The following is a 21,873-nucleotide window of genomic DNA, read 5'->3' as shown; positions in this document are numbered from 1 at the left end:
CCTTCGCTATAACTTTTTTTAATAACGCCGAGTAGTAGCTAGTAAAGAGACTAGCTAATAGCGTATTAACAATTCGCTTAAGCTAATAAAGTTTATAAGTGGTCTAATTACTGTACCTAAAAAGCCCGCTAGCCCCTCTACCTAGGGGTAGATAACTAACCTCGTCGTTCTTAACTTACTAAGAACGGACGACGGTAACGCCTCTATTTAAGAGATCTAGAAGTAGTATACCGCCTATTTAAGTAATCTTCTGCGAGGTTAGAATAGTAAGACTAAGGCATTTAGCACTATTAGTAACGGTAGTATTAGTTAATTTACGTATTACGTTTATAGCCGTGGTTAGAACGACTTATACCTCTCCCCCTCCCGTCTTCGTCGCTTACTAGCTTTTTACTTTTCGCTGAACGTAAGGCGCTTAGCGGTAGCTAAATAGCTAGGTAGGCCTTTATATAAAATAATAGTAAATTACCTCCGCTATATTAAAAAGTTGGCAATATATTACTTAGCTATAAGGTTCTTAAACTTTACTAAAATTCTCTATATACTAGGCTTAATTACCTCGGTCTAGTTATATAATAAGTAACGGCGGCTCGTTAAAGAATATAAGCTAATAAAATAGAAATTTATATACGATTTATTAATTAGAACGTAGTCGTTATTAATAAGATTATAATAAATACTATACCGAACTTATAAAAGTATAAACTGCGTAGGTCTCGGGTTATAGGGATAGTCCTTAAAAAGAACGTATAGAGTAAAGTTTACGTCCTGCGTGCGCTATATTACCCCGACTATATTCTACTTACTAATTTTATATAATAAAGGAATTATAATAGAGTTAGTATTACGCGGTTAGTAACGGCAAGCGAAAATAAGACGAGTATTAAATAACGAGGTAAGGGATACGTTAAAAAAAGCCTTAATAACTTCGGTAAGCTCAAGACTATTAGGAGTTAGTAATATTATTACTTTCGTTACCGTACAGATCTCACTTTGCCCGGCTAATTAGCTATTCTCTTGGTATTCTACTTTAACCTGATCTATGCGCCGCTACAGATCGATAGAGTCGCTAAAAGCCTAAGTTAATTCGCTACTAAGGGAACTTATCCTATCCTAATAATAAAGGCAAGTAGGTGAGGCAGTATAGCTTCGGGGGTCCTTTACGGCTCTAATACGGGCTAAAGTAGGGTGTTATAAGTAATTATCGAGACCTTATTAAGGAAATACCCGGTAAGGTACTTACGCCTATATATCGGACCAAAGATAAGTAGCGCTAGTTTAGCGCCTATATTTAAGAAGAGCGCGCGCTCGCTCGTTAAATAGGTTATAATTAGTGCTAAGGCTGGCTAATGGCTAGACTATATTATCCGTTATGTCTAAGAAGCCCCTAATTTTAAAAATAGGACCTTCTCTACTGCCTAACCTCTAAGCTGGCTATTTATCTTACCGTAGCATCCTCTCTTTCTATATATTTACCTTCTACGTAAATATACGTATCGAACTTTATATATTAATATCTACTTCTACCGTCCGCCCGTATACCTAACGGACTTAACCGCCTGACCGACGATTTGACTACTATTAATACCTAAGAGAGAATTATAGAATGCCTACCTTTTAGCTACCGAAAATAACATACGAGAAAAACAAGGCCTAGAGACGAATAGCTAAGCCGGACTTTTACAATCTAAAAATAATATAGGGTAATTACTAGCGGCGGTTTAATATAATCGTAATCCTACTCCTCGATAAGGACGCCTATTTTACTAATATTATTACTACTATAAAATACGCCGAGAATCGTGGATACCTTAAGGAACTTCTCGCTACGAAATATAAAGAGCGCCGCTAAGATCTTAATAATCTCATCCGCAACATCGCTCTTTCATCTATCGCCTTCTAAAAGCACTTCTTATCTACAAATACTCGCGATACGGCGCTTAAAATTAGCTAGACTAGTAGTATAAATAGCTTTATATAGTTCGTATATAGTATTATTTTTAGTTGGAGTAGGGCCGAGGATAAGTAGCTAATATGCGTTACTACTGCCGGTAATACTAGCACGGTTAGAAACGGATCCGATACTTAATACGATAGCAATATGCGAGATAATAGTTCCGAAAATAGAGGCGATCTATAGGAATATAAGAACATATTCCCCCCCGAATTATACTCCTCACCTGGCTCGGATAAATAAGTAAATAACCCGTAGAGTTAGACTTTATAAAGAAGAATAATCTATTACGATACGAATAAGATAACTTCGGAGTACTAATTTTAGCTATTATTATCTATAAGTAGGTATAATATAAAATTAGCCTTATTAGCGGAAGTAATAAAAGAAAAAGAAGGGGACTCCGTTAAACGGTCGCCCAAATTAACAAACACATTACTAAAATCGCTAATAACCCTAAAATTGCCGTCCGGGCTACGCCCCACGTCGCCGCGACCGACGGACGGTTTATTTACCGTTACCGCCACACTACTTTTAAAAGACTCTCGGTTAAGCATAAGCCCCTGCTCAGTACAAACTACGTCGCCTTATATATTATACTCCTTACTAAAGCTCTCTTATACCTAACTAGTAAATAAATCTAATTCTCCGATAAGGATAAACATGCCTACTAAATTAGGGAATAAAAGTAAGTAGGTCGATATACGCAAGGTAAAAGCGGGGCTATAGGGCGTTACTTAACTAAGAAGCGATTATTTACTTACGAGAGTAACGAGGAGATTATAGATAAGGAGTATTATTGCTAAAAGCAAAGAGTCATAACTAGGGACTCTCCTATTAGATCACTACCCCCTGTCTTTCCGGCCGGGACGGATATAAGGACTAGCGAGCGGAGGTATAAAGACATAAGTAGGCGTGCGTAATAGTATTACTATAGATTAAAGTTATAATACTAGTTACGTCCGAGAACAAAACTATAAAAATAAGAGTTCGTAACGATCCTAGTTATTTAATTATTTTATAAGACGCGATATTTAGGTTTTAGATATACCGACTTCGCAAGGTAAGAGACCGAACGGCTAAATTTTAACCCCCGTCTAACGTAAATCGACCTATTTATACTTAAAATTAAACCCTTATATCCTAGTCTATAACTAAAAACGCTAAGGAATCTTAACGTATATTTAATAAGCTATAATAGTCTTTCTTAGTATTAAGCTATTTACTTAGCTAAGTCTCTCTAGTCGGATATTACTATATCCTTATACTTCTAGTAATTAGATTATACTCTATTAAATAGTCTAGCTTATTACCGAGCCGTTTATCTATATATCGATATTCTCTAAGTAGTGAGGAGCGATTATTCTTTATTATTAAAGTTTAGGAGGGAAAACTATATTAAATTCTAAGTAAGTAAGAATAACTTCTACTAATACTTACTTCATCCTCTAGTCCTTAATTCCGCTCTGTTTACTTATAAAATTTGTTTTATATCGGAGAAGTGCCGTAGATTAAAGGCTATGTAGCGAGGATGCTTTATATAGGATATAATATAATGCTTAAAACCGTGCACTTATTAATATATTTATTATAACTACGCTAAGACTACTAAGTACATTGCAATATAAAAGCTTTAGTAATAATATTACCTACCCCCTATTCTGCGTAATTTAGATACGTCGCTTAGTACCTAACTAGTCGGCTTATATTAGTATTATCGAGCTTCGTATTTATTATCGGTACTATAACTAGAATAAATATATACGCGCCGCCTAATTATTCTCTAACCGCTAAGTTATACTTAAATAGGGAAGATAGTATTAATGCCTATTTAGTAATATTCGGATATTTAGAATTAATAAAATTAGAACGGCTAACTATCGGGAGGCTATAGAACTATTAATTACGGAAATCCCGTATAATTATAAGAAATTCAACCAGGTTCGGAATATAACTACGGCGATCTAATTTCGTATTATTAATCCTTAGCGAGCTAGATATAGTAATTACTTATAGGTAATTACGATTAGCGGATTTCTTTTTACTAATTATATTATTACGTACTTTAGGCTAAAATATAGGGTTAGCGTCGCCCGTAGAGTATAAGTAAAACATTCCTTAATAGGTACTAGCCCTTATCGTAAAATATCCTTATTCTATATTTAATATAACTAACAAAGTAAATACTCCGGATAAAATATTATTTAAAACCGTTCGAACTCTTCTTAGCTATTTTTTACTTTTAAAAAGAGTAATATCGTCCTTATTACTACGTACTAATAATAATACCGGTAATTACGATTAGATTAATTATAATAAAATAGTACCTTTTATATAAAATACGTCTCTTAGGTTAGAAAGTTAACTTGAGCTTTGCTTTAATCCTAATCTTTATATCTCGAGAGGCTACGACCCTTACGTAGCTATTAATACTATCGGAAATCTCGGGTAAGTCTACTATACCTTAAACATAATTCGATCTATAGGAGCTAATATTAAAAAACTACTAGCCTAAAACCGACCGGTAATAAATAAAGTAATTACGATAATAGTAGTACTAGCTAGGTTTATACTTACCGCGGTCGTAGCTAGGGCCGTATTACTATTATATATAGCTTTTATATACTTAAAGTGCGCTAGGCTAAGGGAGATAGTAACGGTCACCGTCATTACTAAGCTAGTATTATTATCTAGCTCTAAAAATAAGGCTATATAGCTAACGACGCCACGGCTATATAGCCCGTCAGTATCTCTTTTACCTTTAATTACTTAAAATAAAATATAGCTAACGCCGGTAATATCTCCTTTAAATCGTCTACTATAAGCGTTAATATACCGACGCATCCTTAAATATAAATCTATAATAATACTATCGCGCTATTTAATAAGGGAGATTTAAAAAAGCTTTTTAAGAAAATACTCGTTAACTAGTACTCCTTACTAAATAACGTCCAGCAGGCCCTATCTAACTTAAAATATAAAAAAACAGAAGTTCCCTTTAATAATACTAATTTCTAGCGCTAAATAGATACCGCCTACCGTAAAAGCTTTTATAGTAGTCTATAGAATAGCTAAGGCTATAATAATAACGACGCGTCCCTACTGTTACCTAAGACTTTTAAATCCGAGCCTTCTTCGTCTTTAGCTAAGCCTAAGGGAATAGGTAAAATAGAACCGTAATATAATTTAGCTAACGTTTATTTTCTAAAAAATAGCTCGAACTTTAAGTAAACCGTAATATAAAATATGTTTTTAGCTAAATTAACGTTCTATGCTCTATTATAAATAAGTAGCAAATTAGCACGTAATTAACCTCCTATAGTATAGCAGTCTTATAAATCGTAACTATAAATAACTATTAAAAAAAGAAGGCTCGGTTAGTTTTATAGTTTTCGGTATACTTTACTATAGGTACTAGGCCGTTAAGGTTCCTAAAGACCTTAGCGAGCTATATTAGCCTAAAGGGTTATATTAAGCCCCTTTAGGCGAGTATCCTTCGGGCTTTAGTATTATAACGTAATAAATAAGGTATATAGTACCGTTTAAAATAATACCTTATAATACTTAGAATAGTATCGTATATAAGAAAATTATAAAGTACCAGTAATACGACTATATTAATAAAAAGTTTCGGTTCTTTCGGATAGCTTCCCTAATAAAATCTATAGTTCTTATGTTAGAACCCCGTGGTTTATCTTATATATAACGAAGATTAATCTACTAATATAGCTCCCTAATCGCTCTAATAGGATGGTACTCAGGTGCTTACCCGACGATAGCACAAGCAAACACATTATAAAAAAAACTATCAGACTGCCCCAGGACATTCGTTGCGGTACTTGTTTCGCCTCAAGCGACCTGACTCGTGCTTAACCAGAAGTATAAATAAGGCTAGCAAGGGTATCCTTATATAAGGGGATCATACACTCACAGATATGGGGTTTTTCCCATAGCCATTCATTCGTCATACTCATCAATATACACACAATGACCCCTGCCTGTCTAACTTCTGCTCGATAGATTCATTGTAAACCTAAGCTATCGATGGCTCCTGCGGCCAACAGCAATAATCTGTCAACATTTTTATATCCACCAATGCAAATTTCCTGTCACAAACGCTCGACGCCCAAATGTCAACGGTCATGCTCTCATAACCGAGACGAACCACAGCGGGCGTGAGATCTTGCGGTATTGTTTTCATTCAACTGAACGCAAGTTGCAGTCCCTGCAAGATGCCCTGTCTCAGTAACAATATCCACCAGACCCTGGGTCTTCGGTTGTAGCTTTGCAACAAGCAAGTCGAGTTCCGGGGCACTTGGCCTTGCCGTCATCGTAGAAACAGCTGCGAGAGGATGCACACTTGCAATCCGTCAGATAACATCGCGGTTACATAGATGACTTTTACTTACATCCCATGACTCACAATTAGAGGGTGGGGGCTTGCAGTACTGTCCCAATACTGACAAGGGGCTCAGGGCGAGTATCAAAGTGGCGAATTTCATAGTGTTCTGAAACAGTAGGGGGGAGGAGGGGGGGGGGGACTGTTGGGCAGAGTTCAAAAACTGTAGACTGAGGAGTGGTGCGGGTCTCTATTGAGTGTGATGAGCGGCAAGTGATGGAAGGCGCGACACTGTCACCTTTTATATAGAAAAATACGTTAAGAAAAGGGTGAGGGCTGTGGTTGATTGCTTCGGATGTTGCGGACATTATCAATGTAATAGGTGGAGAAAATAAGGTTTCTACCATAAAGTAAAAAAAAAAGTTTGTTTTCTGCGAAGGAATACTGCGGACTAGTTTGTTGCTAACTACTTATTGAAACTCTTGCTTTATGCTACTGCGCAGAACGATGTAAAGAGACGACGTACTGTAGAGTAGGTAGCCTTGGCTCACGGCCCTCCACGCCATATACCCCTCGGGAGGTCTGCGGTAAGGGCCTAGGTCCCTCCGCCACGGCGTTAAATACAACAACAACAACAACAACAACAGCTACTGCGCAGAGTTACCCAGCCTATTAGCCTTACCCGTTATATTAGACGTACTGGTCCCCATACCAGATCGGCGCAACCGCCTCGGTGCAATGCGCTTGCGGGCAAGCGGCAGAAACGGTAGAGTATTTTCTCTTCCGTTATACACAGTGGACGGCACAGCGGTCTTAGATACTCTAACAGACGGAGACGCTTAGAGGGAACCTGTCGTACTTTCTTAAAAGAAAGAGCGCGTCTAACTCTAATAATTAGTCGCTTAATATAAATATTATTAAAGAAACAATTAAGTTCGCTATAAGTACGGAGAGACTAGATATAAAGATTAGCTAGTAATAAAACTATATACTACTTATATTAATATACTAACTAACGATAACCCCTTACGTACCCTCATACTACCGAGGGAAGGACTAGCTTCGGTTACTAACGATAGAATACTAAATATTTTAAGAAATAACCTTAAAATAGCCTATTACTAGCTCTATGAGTAACCGTAGTATTAATAAAGAGTCTTAAAAGTAATATATATAGGGATAGATAGTATGCGTATAGGCTTTTGGGAGGCAAGGATAGAAGTAAAGGTAGAGAATATATAGATAACTATATAAGTCCTGAATTATTAGATTTACAACTGTGTCTAGATAAAGGGATGCTAGAAATGCGTTAAATAATATATAAGAACCGGTAATAATAAGTAAATACAAGATAGAACCCCGCTCGGACCGGGATAGGACGGGATCCCTTAATTAAGCATAATAATCACCTTTTAATCGATAACCTTAGTAGTATTGTATTAAATCGACATCGTTTGTCGAACAGCAGCCCACTGTTTGCTTGAGTAGGCCTGGTGATCCTCTTGATACCGCTCGTGTGGGTCGTGAGGCAAGTTTTTGACCCCTTGCCGTCGTCTGGCTGAGAACAGCCTAGGTCTTCGTAATCGCAAAGAGTCTGAAACAGGCGTGCAAACCACGTCCGACACGTTCACCGGCATTATGCGATGCTTTCCCTGAGTAAAAGGCTATGCGCATGGCGGCGGCCAAGTTTGGAGTAATCGCGTGTACGTCCCCCCCGGCTCAATGATCGTCACCTGGTAGTCTCTGATGAGCTAGCCGTTAAGGACTGTACAACCAATCAATTCAGAGTACCGGTCCGAAATGCTCACCACTTGCGGTGCAGGATCAGTGCCTACATAAATGACCGTCCGACCCACGTTCACCAAATCTTGGGCTGCAGATTCTTTTCATTGACACTGTACCTACCACTGCACCTTCATCTGGACGATAGATGATTTTTATCGCTCTACTACTATCTAGCATGATATTACCGCCTGCTTGTGTATTCCCGCGCGACGATGACGACGATAAGGCAGGCTGCCTGTCACCCTACAACAATATTGATTTTAGAGAATACTAAAGACGTACGCTTGAATGTTAGGTTTACTTTTGTCCGCGAATCTATCTTTCGCTTAAAAACGAGCAACGACTGCTTTGAAGCTTAAATGCGCTAGTTACACGCTTATATTCAATATAGTATATTAATGAATTCTACTTTGCTTATCCGATCGTCGTCGTGCACAACACAACCCTGAACAGGGCATTTTCGAAATAAACCCCACCCACTTCCCTCAAGACGCGACTGGATTTAACTCCTTTAGAGACTCGCAATCGGACCGTTAGCGTTCCATTTTTGCTTATCTCGCCGTCTTCTATATATTACGACCCAACATGCATGACTAAGACCAGGGCCCGCCCCGCAGGCTTGCGGCGGCTACGGCATACTATATATATAGGAGTATAAGAACATAAGGTAACTCCTACGGAACAGAAGAACTATAGGATAGGTTACGTAATGATAAGAGATAAGAAGGTCCGTATACTAAGGAAACGGACCCCGTCCTTTCGTAATACGGAGCCCGTATATTTAGAATATAGGGCTCGTTAGAATAATATACGGATAAAGGATATATTTAAGAACGAGACTTATATATAGTATAGACTTAAGCCGGGCCTAAGGATAGACTTCCTATAGCTTTTTTAGTAATTAACTTAGTATTAGATCTTACGATCGCTTTTAACTATCTTTACTAAGAACCCCTTTTAATAAGACTATAATTAATTACCAAAGCCTTACCTACTTTACGACTTATAAACATAGCTTTAGGGAAGCTATTTACGACTACAATACTATTTACTTAGTACTCGCAGCCTTAACTTCTACTAATATACTTACTACGACTAGCTAGCCGTAATAAATAATAATAATAATAAAAATAGTAAAAGTATATTAACTAAAATGTCTTTATAGGCTGCTAGGGAGGGGGGGGGGGCGTTACGTAAGGTCGTATACTTAATTTTTACTAGCTACGTACCCGAGTATTATTCTCTTTTCTTACTATAATAAAAGTTAAAAGGGCTATATATTTTAAAATAGATATCCTAACTATGCGGCGCTATATATTATAGAAGTCTTATTTATTCCGACTACTTATATTATCCACTAAGTCTCTAGTTACTTTAGTTTTATTAAATACACCCTACTTATATATTTAATTAGATAACGCTCACACTATAGTCGCTACTCCGAGCTAGAACTAAAAGAATAAATACTTTAATAGCTTCTTAATACCCAGGAGATAATCCTTCTTACTATAAATAAAACCCCGGTAGCCTCTATATAATTAATAAAGACGGGTTCAAAGACTAGTCCTCGTTTAAGTAACCACGATATATCCCAACACGGATTCTTAAATAGGTACTAAAACTAAATAAATACGCCGGCTAGTACCCTAGCTAATTAGCCCTTATTAACTTAGAGCCCCCCCCAATACCTCTTTTTCTTTTTATAAATAACATACTTATCTTTTTTTTACTCTATTTTTATTAATCCAATAGAAAGAGATAGATAGCCATGCTTTTATAGTTAGGGTTATCTAAATAAAAAGAATAATACGCCTATACGGAACGTCTAGTTATTAGTTACGATCGTAATAACGCAAAAGCTTTTTCTTTAACTACCTTAGTAAAAAAAGCTAAGAGGCCTTCTTACTTATCTAGCTAAAACTTAAATAGATAAGTATTTAAATTCTTATTTTACGTAAGTTATAAAAATTCGAAGGTTATATTATTAAGCCTAGTATCCGTTATTATAATTAAGAAAATCGACTTATTAACGTTATTTACTAATCTTTATATAACCTTACCGAACGGATAGTTTATTAATTCGTCCCATTTTATCTCGCTTTTAATAACTCTAATAGTTTTAGAGGAGCTTAAACCGAGCTAACTACGAACATTAGTAATTATATCTTTCGTTAGCTCGTTAACGATCTAAGAGAATTTAGCAAAGACTATCTTTTCTAGCTCTAAGCCGTTATCCTCTTATAATACTATTATAATCTAATTAAAATATAATTAGTTCGGCGTCCTATTAAGGGCGGTCTATACTCCTTTAGCCGTAATCTTATAATTAAAAAGATCGATAGTAACTCGAACAAGAGCTTTTTTACTACTTTCGTAGCTATTCGTATAGACCGATTTAGCTAATATAATATTATTTATAGTATACGCTTCGTTTCCCTTATAATAAAGATTAAGTAAGGATCGGAGAATTTTAGCTTTAAGAGGTCTAACGTACGAGAATCTAAAGAGTTATAACACTAGTTAGAGCTTTAAATAGTATTATAGTAATAGCTTTATAAAAAAATAATAAGTCTAACTTACCGCACCCAAAGTAGGTTCCAGGAGCAGGCCAGCTACGAGGTAGAGGCTTATATTATAGCTAAGACGCATAATAATTATTAAAAGTAAATAGGATAGGTAAGTAGCTAAGCTATATATATAGGTCTATTCTTAAGAAATATAAAAATATAGAGTTAACGTAAAATAAGTACAAGCTCTTAGATTTAAAAATATTAACTTTATTATAATAATTAACGCACTCACTTAAAATACAAATCTAATCTTAGAGTTCTATACTTATTTAATAAGATTAATAACTATTCTACCCTATATATATTAGTTAGAACTAGCTTCCCTACGGTCGATTCGGGATATATATACTAAAAATATAAAGATAGTAGTAAAATAAACCTCCTTAACCCCTTAAGATTTAATATTAGCATAGTATAAACTTAATTATAAAAAGGCATCTCCTAAGGACGGAGTTACTTTTAGAACCTAAATCAGGGACATTTTCGTATATAGTATTGTGAGTTAGGTATAAGGCATATCATAGGTAAGGGTGCGAGCAGAGTTAAATAGCACTCACCCTAGCAATCAAGTACTTTACTTTTAATTTTATATATAAGCACGAAGTAGCTATAATAAACTACTATAGTATAATAGGTAAGTTTAACCTCCTAGCTATGTATTTATAGGGCCGCGATCCACTAGTATAGGAGTCCGGGCAACTTGACTAGCTAAGATCTAGCTACGAACGTAGAAGTACTACTACTTCTTAGATAATTAACGGATGCCCCACCGGTACTTAATAAGGAGGGTTTACTTTTACCTCCTACCGCAGTACGTTTAAAATAGCTAAGCCCGAACTATAATAAGTATATAGTTCTTAGTTACCTATAATTATAAGTGTCCACTAGCTTGGAAGTAAGTTTCGAACTCTAATGTCCGCTAAGTACTAGGTTAAACTATAGATTTCGCTTTATATAATTCTTAATAGTACGTGCGAGCTAGTCGAGGCGCCGGAACGAACTTAACGCATAGGCTAATAAAATATCAAATCTTATAAATAATAATAGGGTACTATATTATTATAAGTTATAAGAAGAAGTACTTTTTATAAATTAAAGTCTTATACTAAATATAATAATCCTTCCTAAAGGCTTATAGTTATGCTTAATTAGTCTCGATCCGGATATTACCGCGCTTCGATGCTTTCTACTAGAAATAATCCTTATTTAAATAGACCTACTTACCGCCGGAGCGCTTGGCCGGTCACCCTAGTTTTATGGGCCTTAGAATCCTTTAAATACAGGGGTTAGCGAAAAGGCCTTCACCCTTCTCCAACTCTCTAATCTCTTTCTACAAAGATATATAAGCCGTTTTAATACTTATATAGTATATATTAAACCCTGGCCTATAGATATATATACTAAACACTACACACGTTATTTAACAACCGACCTATATACTTAGGCACGCTCTCTATCTCTAATAATAGAGGTTAGGTAATCCAGAACTAGCTTTCTAACCTACTTAGAACCCCTGCTAGTAATAATACCGAAGCCAATGTTTGCTCCAAACCATAGATAGAGCACCCCTATTAACGTAAGGTTTTTTTAAGTTAAGTACTGCCGTGCTAAAGCAGACTGTGTTAGTGCCAAGATGTTATACGTCCGTGCGGAAAGAGAGAAGTGTGTTGAATATGAGATCTGCCGTCAGCTTGCTTAGTCATTTTCACGGGTACCCGTGAAATTTTACATGCACGAGTACCCGTGAGCCTATTGGGAGCCGTAGACCTCTGGGAATGGCGTTGGTGGATGCGTCGGTTGTTAGCTAAACCTTGTTTTCTGGGCATAGCGGCCAAAACCGAGTGGGAATCAATCAATTAAACAATCGGAACAGGCAACACTCAGCACCCAGAAAATACTCATGGTAATTTCCGGCCACCAATCAGGTCACGCAAAAGGCAAAACGTCAAACGATGTATGGTAGCGATGATTGAATCACGGTGGCGAGAAAAGAAGAAGCATAGACGAGATGAACCCCTTCTGATGCTGGATCACTTCAAAGCACCGCACTTCTCTAAGGTTGTCTCCAGTTCCGACCTTTGGCATCTCAATCTATCAATCACTGCGGTGATCTCCGGGCTTCAGGGGTTCAGGGTCAGGATAGAAGGGGTAGACGCCAATTTGCAATGTCAATACCTGACTCAACATTGGGATGAGCTTGTGTCAATACCAAATCGCCTTGTTCGGAAACCAAAGAATCGCCATTTGTGCTGAAGAGCCATTTGAGCCGGACGCAGTCAAGATTTCGGAGTTGACGCAAATCATTTATCGTTCCAGCCTAAACTGCCTGACGTTGTACGTCCTCGAATGGATCTGGGCATTGCTTTAAGAGAGATGCCCTTCCGCACACTACATCTCCGTGGGAACCATCTTTCTAGCACCTTGACATAATGCCTCCTTCGTCTTGGACAATTAGACTACTTGCGGCCTCTACCTTGGGTTTCTGGCATGTGCCCTTCGTTTCTGGTACATCTCATTTTGATTGGTCGATACGAAACTACAAACGATCCTTAGATAGCTGGGTATCGGTCAGCTACAACGGTATTTGGCCGTGCTCTCTCCCGAAAATCGAAGTAATCGAGAACGCGGTAGAATATACCAAGATTTTAGCGAATGGGGCGATAGTAGCTTTGGACGATACAGGGACGTCTTCATCGGCATATTCGCGCTGGTTTAGTAGTAAGTCGTACCAAGACACCCGCTTCTACTACTACGCAACGATTTGTTAGTCTTTCGCTGCTTGGTTTGGGGCAGAAGCTGATATTCGATGTTGCCCTTGTTTTTTCTTCACTCAGATAGCAATGCTTATGAGTCTGATCTTGAGGCTATCAAGGAACATCACTACGATGCGGTCGTTTCTGAGCTACGAGCCCCTGAGTCTGGAACGGTTAATTACGTTGAGGAAGGCGGGCCGGATTCGGAAAGGCTCGTGTACGCCTGCCCCGCTGCAGACGATGATATTTGCGGGTCAGGAGAGGCAGCTGCCGTGATCAATGCCGGTGATCAAGGTTTCAAGGTTAACCTACTCTATCTCTGCCCCTCGTTCTTTAACAAGGTCAGCCACTCGCGGATGCTTTTTAACTAGTAACGTAGTATTTATATGCCGTCCGCTAGCTTAATCCTATTTTATAAAATATAGTACCTCGATACCGTTATTAATTTAAATAGATATAGTACTAATTACGCCTATTTAGTTAGTAAGTAAGTTAAATATTACTAGATAAGTAGTTCGTGGGTTAAGCTTTAGTCTAAGTATAAACTAATTCTTATTTAGTTACGAGAAGCTTAATGATAAGAAAAAGATAACTAATACGTAAAATTTTGCATTCTTTATATTAAAAGTAATAGTAAGCCCGCTAAAGTAAACAAGACTTTTTATAATAAAAAACCACACTAAATAGTAATAATAAAGAAAAAGGGTTTTTAATAATATTACGTTACTCTGTTACTACACTCGAGCTTTCTTAATAAATTAGAATAATATATAAGGCTTTAATTTTTTTTTTTTTTTTTTTTTACTATCGCGCAGAGCTTAAAAAGTTATAAACCATTACACTTAGAGCAGAGTTATTATAATAAGTAATATATTTAGTAAACGTTTATTAATCTAGTTATACTAATAAATATCCCTTCTTAATACACTATATTTCCGTACTTAACGAAAGCTATTAGTTAATTTATAATTATACCCGATCTTCCGGTACCTAAACCCTATAAGTAGATATTATAACTAGGACTAAAGCTAGAATTTAGGTTAAATAGTTAAGTACTCCTAGGCTTCGTTTTAGGCATAACTAACGCTTATTAAAATATATATAGATAGTAATATATTATCGTTAAGAAGTATACTAAAGATTTACCTTACTATTTAAAAACTCGTTAATAAGGAGTCGGGAAGTAGTATATTACTATATCGAGCGCTATAAAATAGCTAAAGATCTTTAAAATATAAGTCTATTTTCTTATTATTTTATATAATCGTACCCTATTTTTTAAAAGCCGTATATACTAAAGAAATTATTTTAATATTACCTTGCGCCGCGCGTAGTATTTATAAAGCTGCCGCTCTTAGCTTACGTCTCCGAGTTAAGTTCGAAGTAAGTATAAATATTCGTAATATTATAATTTAGCTTCTATCTTATTTAAATAAGAACCTTATCTTTAACGAGGGTAGCTAGGTCTAGGGCGTCCCCGCTAATACTATATAATTTTATTAAATATCGTAGTATAATATATATATATTACTTAATAAGTATCTCGACTTAATAAGCGCCGCGGCACTCCGCTAACTTTACTTTATTTATAAATAGTCTTTCTTATACTTACTTATTTAACGGTATTAAAAAGCATCCTATATTAATATAATAAATATAAAAAAGCTAATAATAATACTATTAATAGACTATATAATAATTAAAAAGACTTCTTTTTATACTTAGTACTATTTAGCTTCTTTTATAAGGGCTATTAAAATAGATATTATAGCGGACCCGATCGGAATAAATACTATATATTTTAAGAGTCCCTCGGCCGAGAGGAGAGCGTTATTAATAATATCGAGCTAGTTTCCCGTTAAGCTAGGCTAAGTTAGCTATACTTTAGTATTATAGCGTTACTTAGCTCTTAAAATAAGCTTTAGCTCTAGGGGTACTCCGGAGCCTAGCTCGGGGTTAATTATATTAGCTAATATTAGTTTAGTACCCGAGGGTAGCTACGAGGTAATTACGAACGCGGGCTCTAGTAAAGAGAGGTAAAGAGTTTTTAGCTATTAATAATTTAGAATCGGGCTCACTTATATACTAATAGTAAATACTAAGAAGAATTAGGTAAATAATTAAGAGCGTAGCCCGAATAGCTTACTAGCTAAGGGGATATCCGTTAGCAAGATTAATAAACTTAATTAAGGGCGCGATTATTTATATTTTTTATAAAAGAATAATGTTATTTAATAGCTTATATAGAAAAGTCTTTAATATCGCTTTTTCCTTTTTACTTTTCTTCTTTTTTTTGTTTTAGTATAAAAGGATTTTTTATATTAATATAGAACATAGCTAGATTAGTATAGATTTTATTATGCGGTCTTTTTATTAAATAGGCTTAATTAAGTTTATAGTATTTAAACGATACTAAGGACCCTAGCTTTACGACCTTCTCTTAATAAAAGCTTCGTTATTATTTTTTACTTCTCGTACTATCCGGTAGGCTAACCCATCGACTTATACTTAGCGATAAACAAAGGCTCGTTAATATCGATTATAATCTTATTTTTAATAGGGTAAGGACCGGCTAATAACGAAAAATGTCTAATAGTTAGTACCGAGTCTACTCTAAAAAGCCGGTTAGCCTTACCTCTTAACGATACTATAGTTAAGATAAACGTTCTTTTTAGAAGGAGGGTTACTAAATAAGCTAGTAGCGGCCTACTTACTATAATAGTAGTTCTAAATATTATCTAGTTACTTAGCGTTCTTAATAAGAGCGCCGGTAATAATAGTAGTAAGTCCTTTAAAAGGCACTAGTAATATTATAACTTAATAAAGACTCTCTGCTTATATAACTAATAGAATAATAAGCATTAGGAGAAGTATAGTATTGAGGAAAAACATAATGGGTTAAAATGATTTGTCTACGAGATTTAAAGGTTGTAAGATAGGCTATGTAGTGGGTAGAAGTATCGGCACGGATAGTAAACAACCTTAATAAAAGTCTATAGACGAACTAGTAATAATGGGTAAATATAAGAAAGAACCCCACTCGGACTAGAATGGGAGGAAATCCCTCAATAAAGGACAACAATCACCGTTTAGTTAATAGACCCCAGTGGTATTATATTAAATCGACATCGTTTATCCAACAACTATTAGCAACTATATATACAAGCACGTCATACGATAAGCAGCAATATATGCAGTAGCACTAACGAAGGCCGCGTGCGCAACACGACATTTAGGCATATAATAATTGAGAATAGTACAGAGTAAAAAAGCACCGAACGCAGTCAAACGCACCAGGCCTCAAACCACCCCGGAGTCGCAATAGAGTCTCACTTGGTATGTTAGAAATACTATTATAAGAGCGATTAACATAAGTTTCAATATTTTAATCTGTGGGGTTATAGGGTTTACGAATCGTAGGGAAGCGCGCGGTCCTAGGCACAAAATGAAGCTTTTAGCCGCTTTCGACCGCTGGCATCAGCTGAATTATATAATCCTCTGACGCATTGAAATCCTGCTACCGTTGTCCCGAAAGATACCCCTGCCATAGCTATCCTGACGGACCGAACCTGCTTCCTAGCGAGACAGGGGTGCAAGCACTCAACCAGCAGATTTAGCACAGGCCGGGGCCGCGTCGCCTTGTCTTCGTGTGCTTTGACCAACACGAGAAAGACCCAGAACGATCCGGAATCTCCGCCGGCTGCTTTGACGGACTTCTGACGAACGCCAGGATCCTGGAGGTGCCGGAAATGTGGATCTTTCACATTTGTATGACATGGAAAATCCCCGTCCAACGTCAAGCTCCAATTTTGGCTGTCGGTACACCTGGTGGCAGACGTAGACTCCACAGTGCCAGCGAGGCAGGTATCGCGCGGAAGAGCCGTTCTGAGCTTCCACTGTTCGAGATGGCACACCGTGCCATAGTGCGCGGAGTCGGAAACGGCTGTGAAGCAAAGTAGAGATAATTGACGCCGCGAACCACGGGCGCGAACCGCGGAGGTTCGGAAGCTGCAAATCAAACTAATAACCAATACTCCACTGTACTATTCAGTGCTGAAAGTCTCGTTTCTGCTGTGCCTTGCCAAAGTAAAGGCCATGGCGACGGTCATTTCAGGCAAAGCTTCGTGCCAGGCTGCCGAGGTCTAAATTCAATATGCCACCTCATGACTCCGATAAACGCAGCCTTGCTTCTGACTCCGATTCCGGGCGTGCCGAGCTAGGCGAATCTCAAGGTTTATTTCAGAACCTTGGCTCACGCAAATGGTCTAAGCATTGCCGTCGTCAGCATGTTCCGCCGGTCACTTCCAAACGGCAACATATGATCCCGCTCTGTCGCTAGTTTAAACCTTGTTGACCTACAGACGTTCTGGGCGCGGTGTTCAAGCCGTCGGAACATGTGCGTTTGACGCTTTCGCGACAGAATTGAAAGATCAAGCTCGCTCCTCTTAATCCCCGGCACTCCGCATATCCTTTTCCCTCCAATGTCTCCCGCTCAATTGGGTCTTTCGCTGTGCCAAGGGCCGTGTAAGTGCCGACTACAACCACCACATCAGCCACGGTTTGGGCTGCCATGTCGCACTCCTTCGAAAGTCGCCGTAGCCCCGAGGGTTCAGCCGTGAGCTCATTAACAACTTCACGTAAGGTCAACCGCTCATGTTAGGAATGCACAAGACGCAAAGTCAAGTACAATAGTAGACATCCTTATATAAGTTATTAGTACTATAAGGTTATAGACTTATACGAGTATAGGTAGCGTAGTAGACGATATACTATAAGTAGGAGGTATATATTAATCCTTACCCCTTATTAAATCCTCCTAATACTTTTTTTTTTATAGAATTATTAAAGCCGACGTATACTCTAGCACTTTTAAAAAGATTTTAGAGTAGCTCCGTACCTAGTCTAGCGTACTATAGAAATTCTTTTGTAATATTAATATAAAGTATTTAATAAGTAAGAGTCGAATAGATTTACTTACTTTATTACCGCGAGAATCTCTCTTTATTTTACGCTCCTTAGCTCTATAAGCCGACCTGTTATTAATTAGGGTCCTAGTAGCTAATAAGGATAATAATAGAGACGGATATAATAACTTAGTATAAGATTTAGAGGTTAAAGAGGCTTTAAATAATAAACGATAGGACGAGCTAGCTAAGTAGCTAGCGACCCTTAGCTTTAGTAATAATACTAACGCCGTTAGTTTAGTAATAAATTAGCACCGGCGCTCCTATTTTAGTATAATATTTATAAGTACCGTTTTTAAAGTAATATTCTATTTCTATTTAGCTACTAAAGAGTATATTTCGTAAAGGGTAAAGGTATAGAACAATATCTATTACTAGTCTTAGCTATTTTTATAATACTCTTTTATTAGCCCTAGCGCGGGTATAAACCCTCTATAGAAATAGCGCTATATTAACTTTTATTTTAATTACGTCTACTTAGTAATATTAATAGTTAATAAAGATAACTTTAGACGTAGCCTTATATTAAAAACCCGTCTTAATAGCTCTTAGCTAGCCCTACTTAATATAGTTTATATTCTAAGCTCTATTATTTCTAATAACAATTCCTTTTATATTTAATATTATAAATAGGCCCGCGCTTACCTTAATCTTAATTCCTTAGGCTTTAGTAATATAAAGAGTTTATAAGCTTTTTACTTACTTAGGGGCTATTACCTTTATTACTAAAACTTATTTAATATAACGTATACTATCCTTAGTACCGCTTACTGTGTTACTATAGCCCTAAAATTATACTAAGAACCTATTCGCAGCCGCTCTAAGAACGTTATAAAGCACGTTAATTACACCTTACGTATTAAAACATATAAGAGGACCTAGTAAAGTCTTTTCTATCTCGATACGTAAGTAAATATAACCCTCGGCCGTCCTCTATATAGCTAATAAAATAGTAGTATAATAAATACCCTCTTACCCGCGCTATTATTTCCTAACGACTATATAAAAACCTCGTTATAAGTAAACTATCTATTCTACTATATCTATAATAAAATTTAGTATTATTTTATATAGCTTATGCGCTTATTTACCCATAAGGCTATAGCTTTTAACTACGAGTTAATAAAATAGTACGAGTCTCTCCCTAACTATCTTAAGAACTTAGTAAACTCTCTACTTTAACTAACAGAAGCCCGTAAGTTTATAAAGAACCGCTACCTTAATATCCGCCTTATTCTTACTTAAAGCTTTTTATTTTACCTTATTTACGATTATACCCTAAGACGTAGCGCTACTACTATCTCGGTAGTTACTAGGCCTTCCCCTAACGAGCTAGCCCTTATTAATACCTACTACTCCGTTACTATAAAAGCCATCGATATAATTATACTCTACTAAATACCAAACCGCATTCACGTTTGGAACTCAGCATGGTACCTTTTCCAAGCATGCATAGTTCTAATACTCTCCATCGCCATTGATGCACATTTACGAATTATTGCCCGCAAGCAATAGCAACAGCAACAGGAACAGGAACAATCACAATACCCGCCGCCACCACCATTATTATCTGCGCTAATCGCAGTCTCTTTATATAGAACAAACCTAGGACTAATACCGATACCAAGAGCAGCAGCAATGAACTCTCTCAAAAACAACATCTACCTACCGTCCTAGTACGCAAGCCTCACAAAAGCCCTCGAGCTCTTTACTAAAATACGCTCTTAAATGCGCGGCTCGGATCGCACCCCCGATATTATCGGCGCCCTATACGAGGCTATTACCGTGGACCTCGAAGGTTCCGGCGCCGGCTCTGCTATCCGCACGCCCTCGATAGATAATAGTATCCTATCGGGTACTGACTAACCCCATTTTTACTAAGCCCGAAAATACCTAATATTTACCTACTTTTACTCCGCATATAAAGGGATATATAATAGTACGTTGTGTACCCCTATAATTTCTAACCTATTTTTACTACTAAAACTACTATTTTAGTTAATATTATAATATCTTTTAGTAATTCTAATATTTCTTACGCTTCTATTACTTCTATACGTAGCTATATAGTAATCGAGGTCCTTTCGAAAGACCTTATTACTACTTATAATATAGACTATACGCCCGAGCGTGTTACGACCTAATACGTATAACAAGGCTAGGGCCTCGCCCCATAGGACCTGCGGCGGCTACTATACTATATATATAGAAGTACGGACTTAGGATGACTCCTCTTGGGACGGAAGAACTATAGATAAGTCACGTGACTACGATCATACGATAAGATAAGGAACGGACGCCCGTAAATAAGTAGGACGGACGATTATAGATAAGTAGGACGGACGACCGTTCGGTAAATAATCGGATAATAGTAAATAGGAATATTATAAAGGATATATTTAGGAACGAGACTTATATATAGGTTAACTACTTTAACGGCCTAGAATGCGGTATAATTCGCTAAATAGTTTGCTCTTCCTTACTAAATCCGTAACCGGGCCTTCGTAAGTAGCTCCTCTAACTAGTTAATTAACTTAACGATACTATATATAAGACTAATAATAAACTACTATAGCTATTATACCGCCCTAAGCTTATAATAGAGTACGTTATTTTCTTATTATAAGATATTAAAAATAATATCGTACTACTTATCGGCCTATTTTATAAGCCTTAGTAATAGATTATTAAGCTCGAAAGTATCGGAATAGATGCTTAACGTATAACGAGGTTCTATTATTATTACGGTACCTTTTTAATTTAGTAATAATCTAATTAAGTACTTTAGGGGCGTCTATATTTAGCTTTAGGGCTACTAGTATTAAGTAGGCTTAGTTACTATACTTATAGATATAAAAAGGCCTTTCGTAATTTAGTTATAAAAACTCAACGGCTCTTATAGTACGGCTATTATACTAATAAAACGCAAATATATCGCTATTAAAGGGATACTTCTTAGCTCTAGTTACTATCGGCTTTTTATACCGTTACTAGTTATTAATTACTTAGCTTTGCTTAATTAACGAATATATCGTTAAATACCTACTGATTCGAACTATTTTATTAGCGCCCTACTTCTTTATAACTTATTACTAACGTAGCTAAGCGCATCCTTTTAAAAGTCCTACTTATTAATAGCAATATATAAAACCTCTCCTTAGATTTAGTAATCTTCCTATGCTATTTACTATTACGGGCTAATATTAATAATACGATACTCTGCGGTAGTCTTATTTACTTAGAGCATAGCCTTTAGCAATTATAAAACTCTTTAATAATTAAGGTAGATTAGTATTTACGCGTCCTATCGGCTATTATTCTCGCTCAAAAATATTTAAAAAATATTACGTATAAAACGTTATTCTAAACTAGTCTCACGGCCAGAGCATACTTATTTTATTTTATAACTAATAAAATAAATATTATAAAAAGCAGACTTTTAGTAAATATAGCTTAGGACTTAAGTATAAATAGCTAAGAGATATATAAAATAATAAAGCTAGTTCGT

General features: G+C 36.5%; 2 protein-coding genes across 2 annotated transcripts; both read left to right on the top strand.

Moving 5' to 3' along the window:
- Nucleotides 1-7,063: 7,063 nt before the first annotated feature.
- CLUP02_16971 (uncharacterized protein) lies at nt 7,064-7,204 on the top strand (the record flags this gene model as incomplete). Its single annotated transcript, XM_049295888.1, has 1 exon — nt 7,064-7,204. A coding segment is annotated over one exon (141 nt), but the record flags the coding sequence as incomplete, so codon positions are not given.
- A 5,873-nt stretch (nt 7,205-13,077) lies between these two features.
- On the top strand, nt 13,078-13,772 carry CLUP02_16970 (uncharacterized protein; the record flags this gene model as incomplete). Its single annotated transcript, XM_049295887.1, has 2 exons — nt 13,078-13,411; nt 13,483-13,772. 2 exons carry the CDS (start codon nt 13,078-13,080, stop codon nt 13,770-13,772), a joined length of 624 nt encoding a protein of 207 aa, XP_049153034.1.
- Between the last annotated feature and the right edge of the window lie 8,101 nt (nt 13,773-21,873).

Source organism: Colletotrichum lupini, chromosome 9 (genome assembly GCF_023278565.1).
Source record: "Colletotrichum lupini chromosome 9, complete sequence".
Taxonomy (NCBI): domain Eukaryota; kingdom Fungi; phylum Ascomycota; class Sordariomycetes; order Glomerellales; family Glomerellaceae; genus Colletotrichum; species Colletotrichum lupini.
This window is presented reverse-complemented; position numbering and strand designations above follow the sequence as displayed.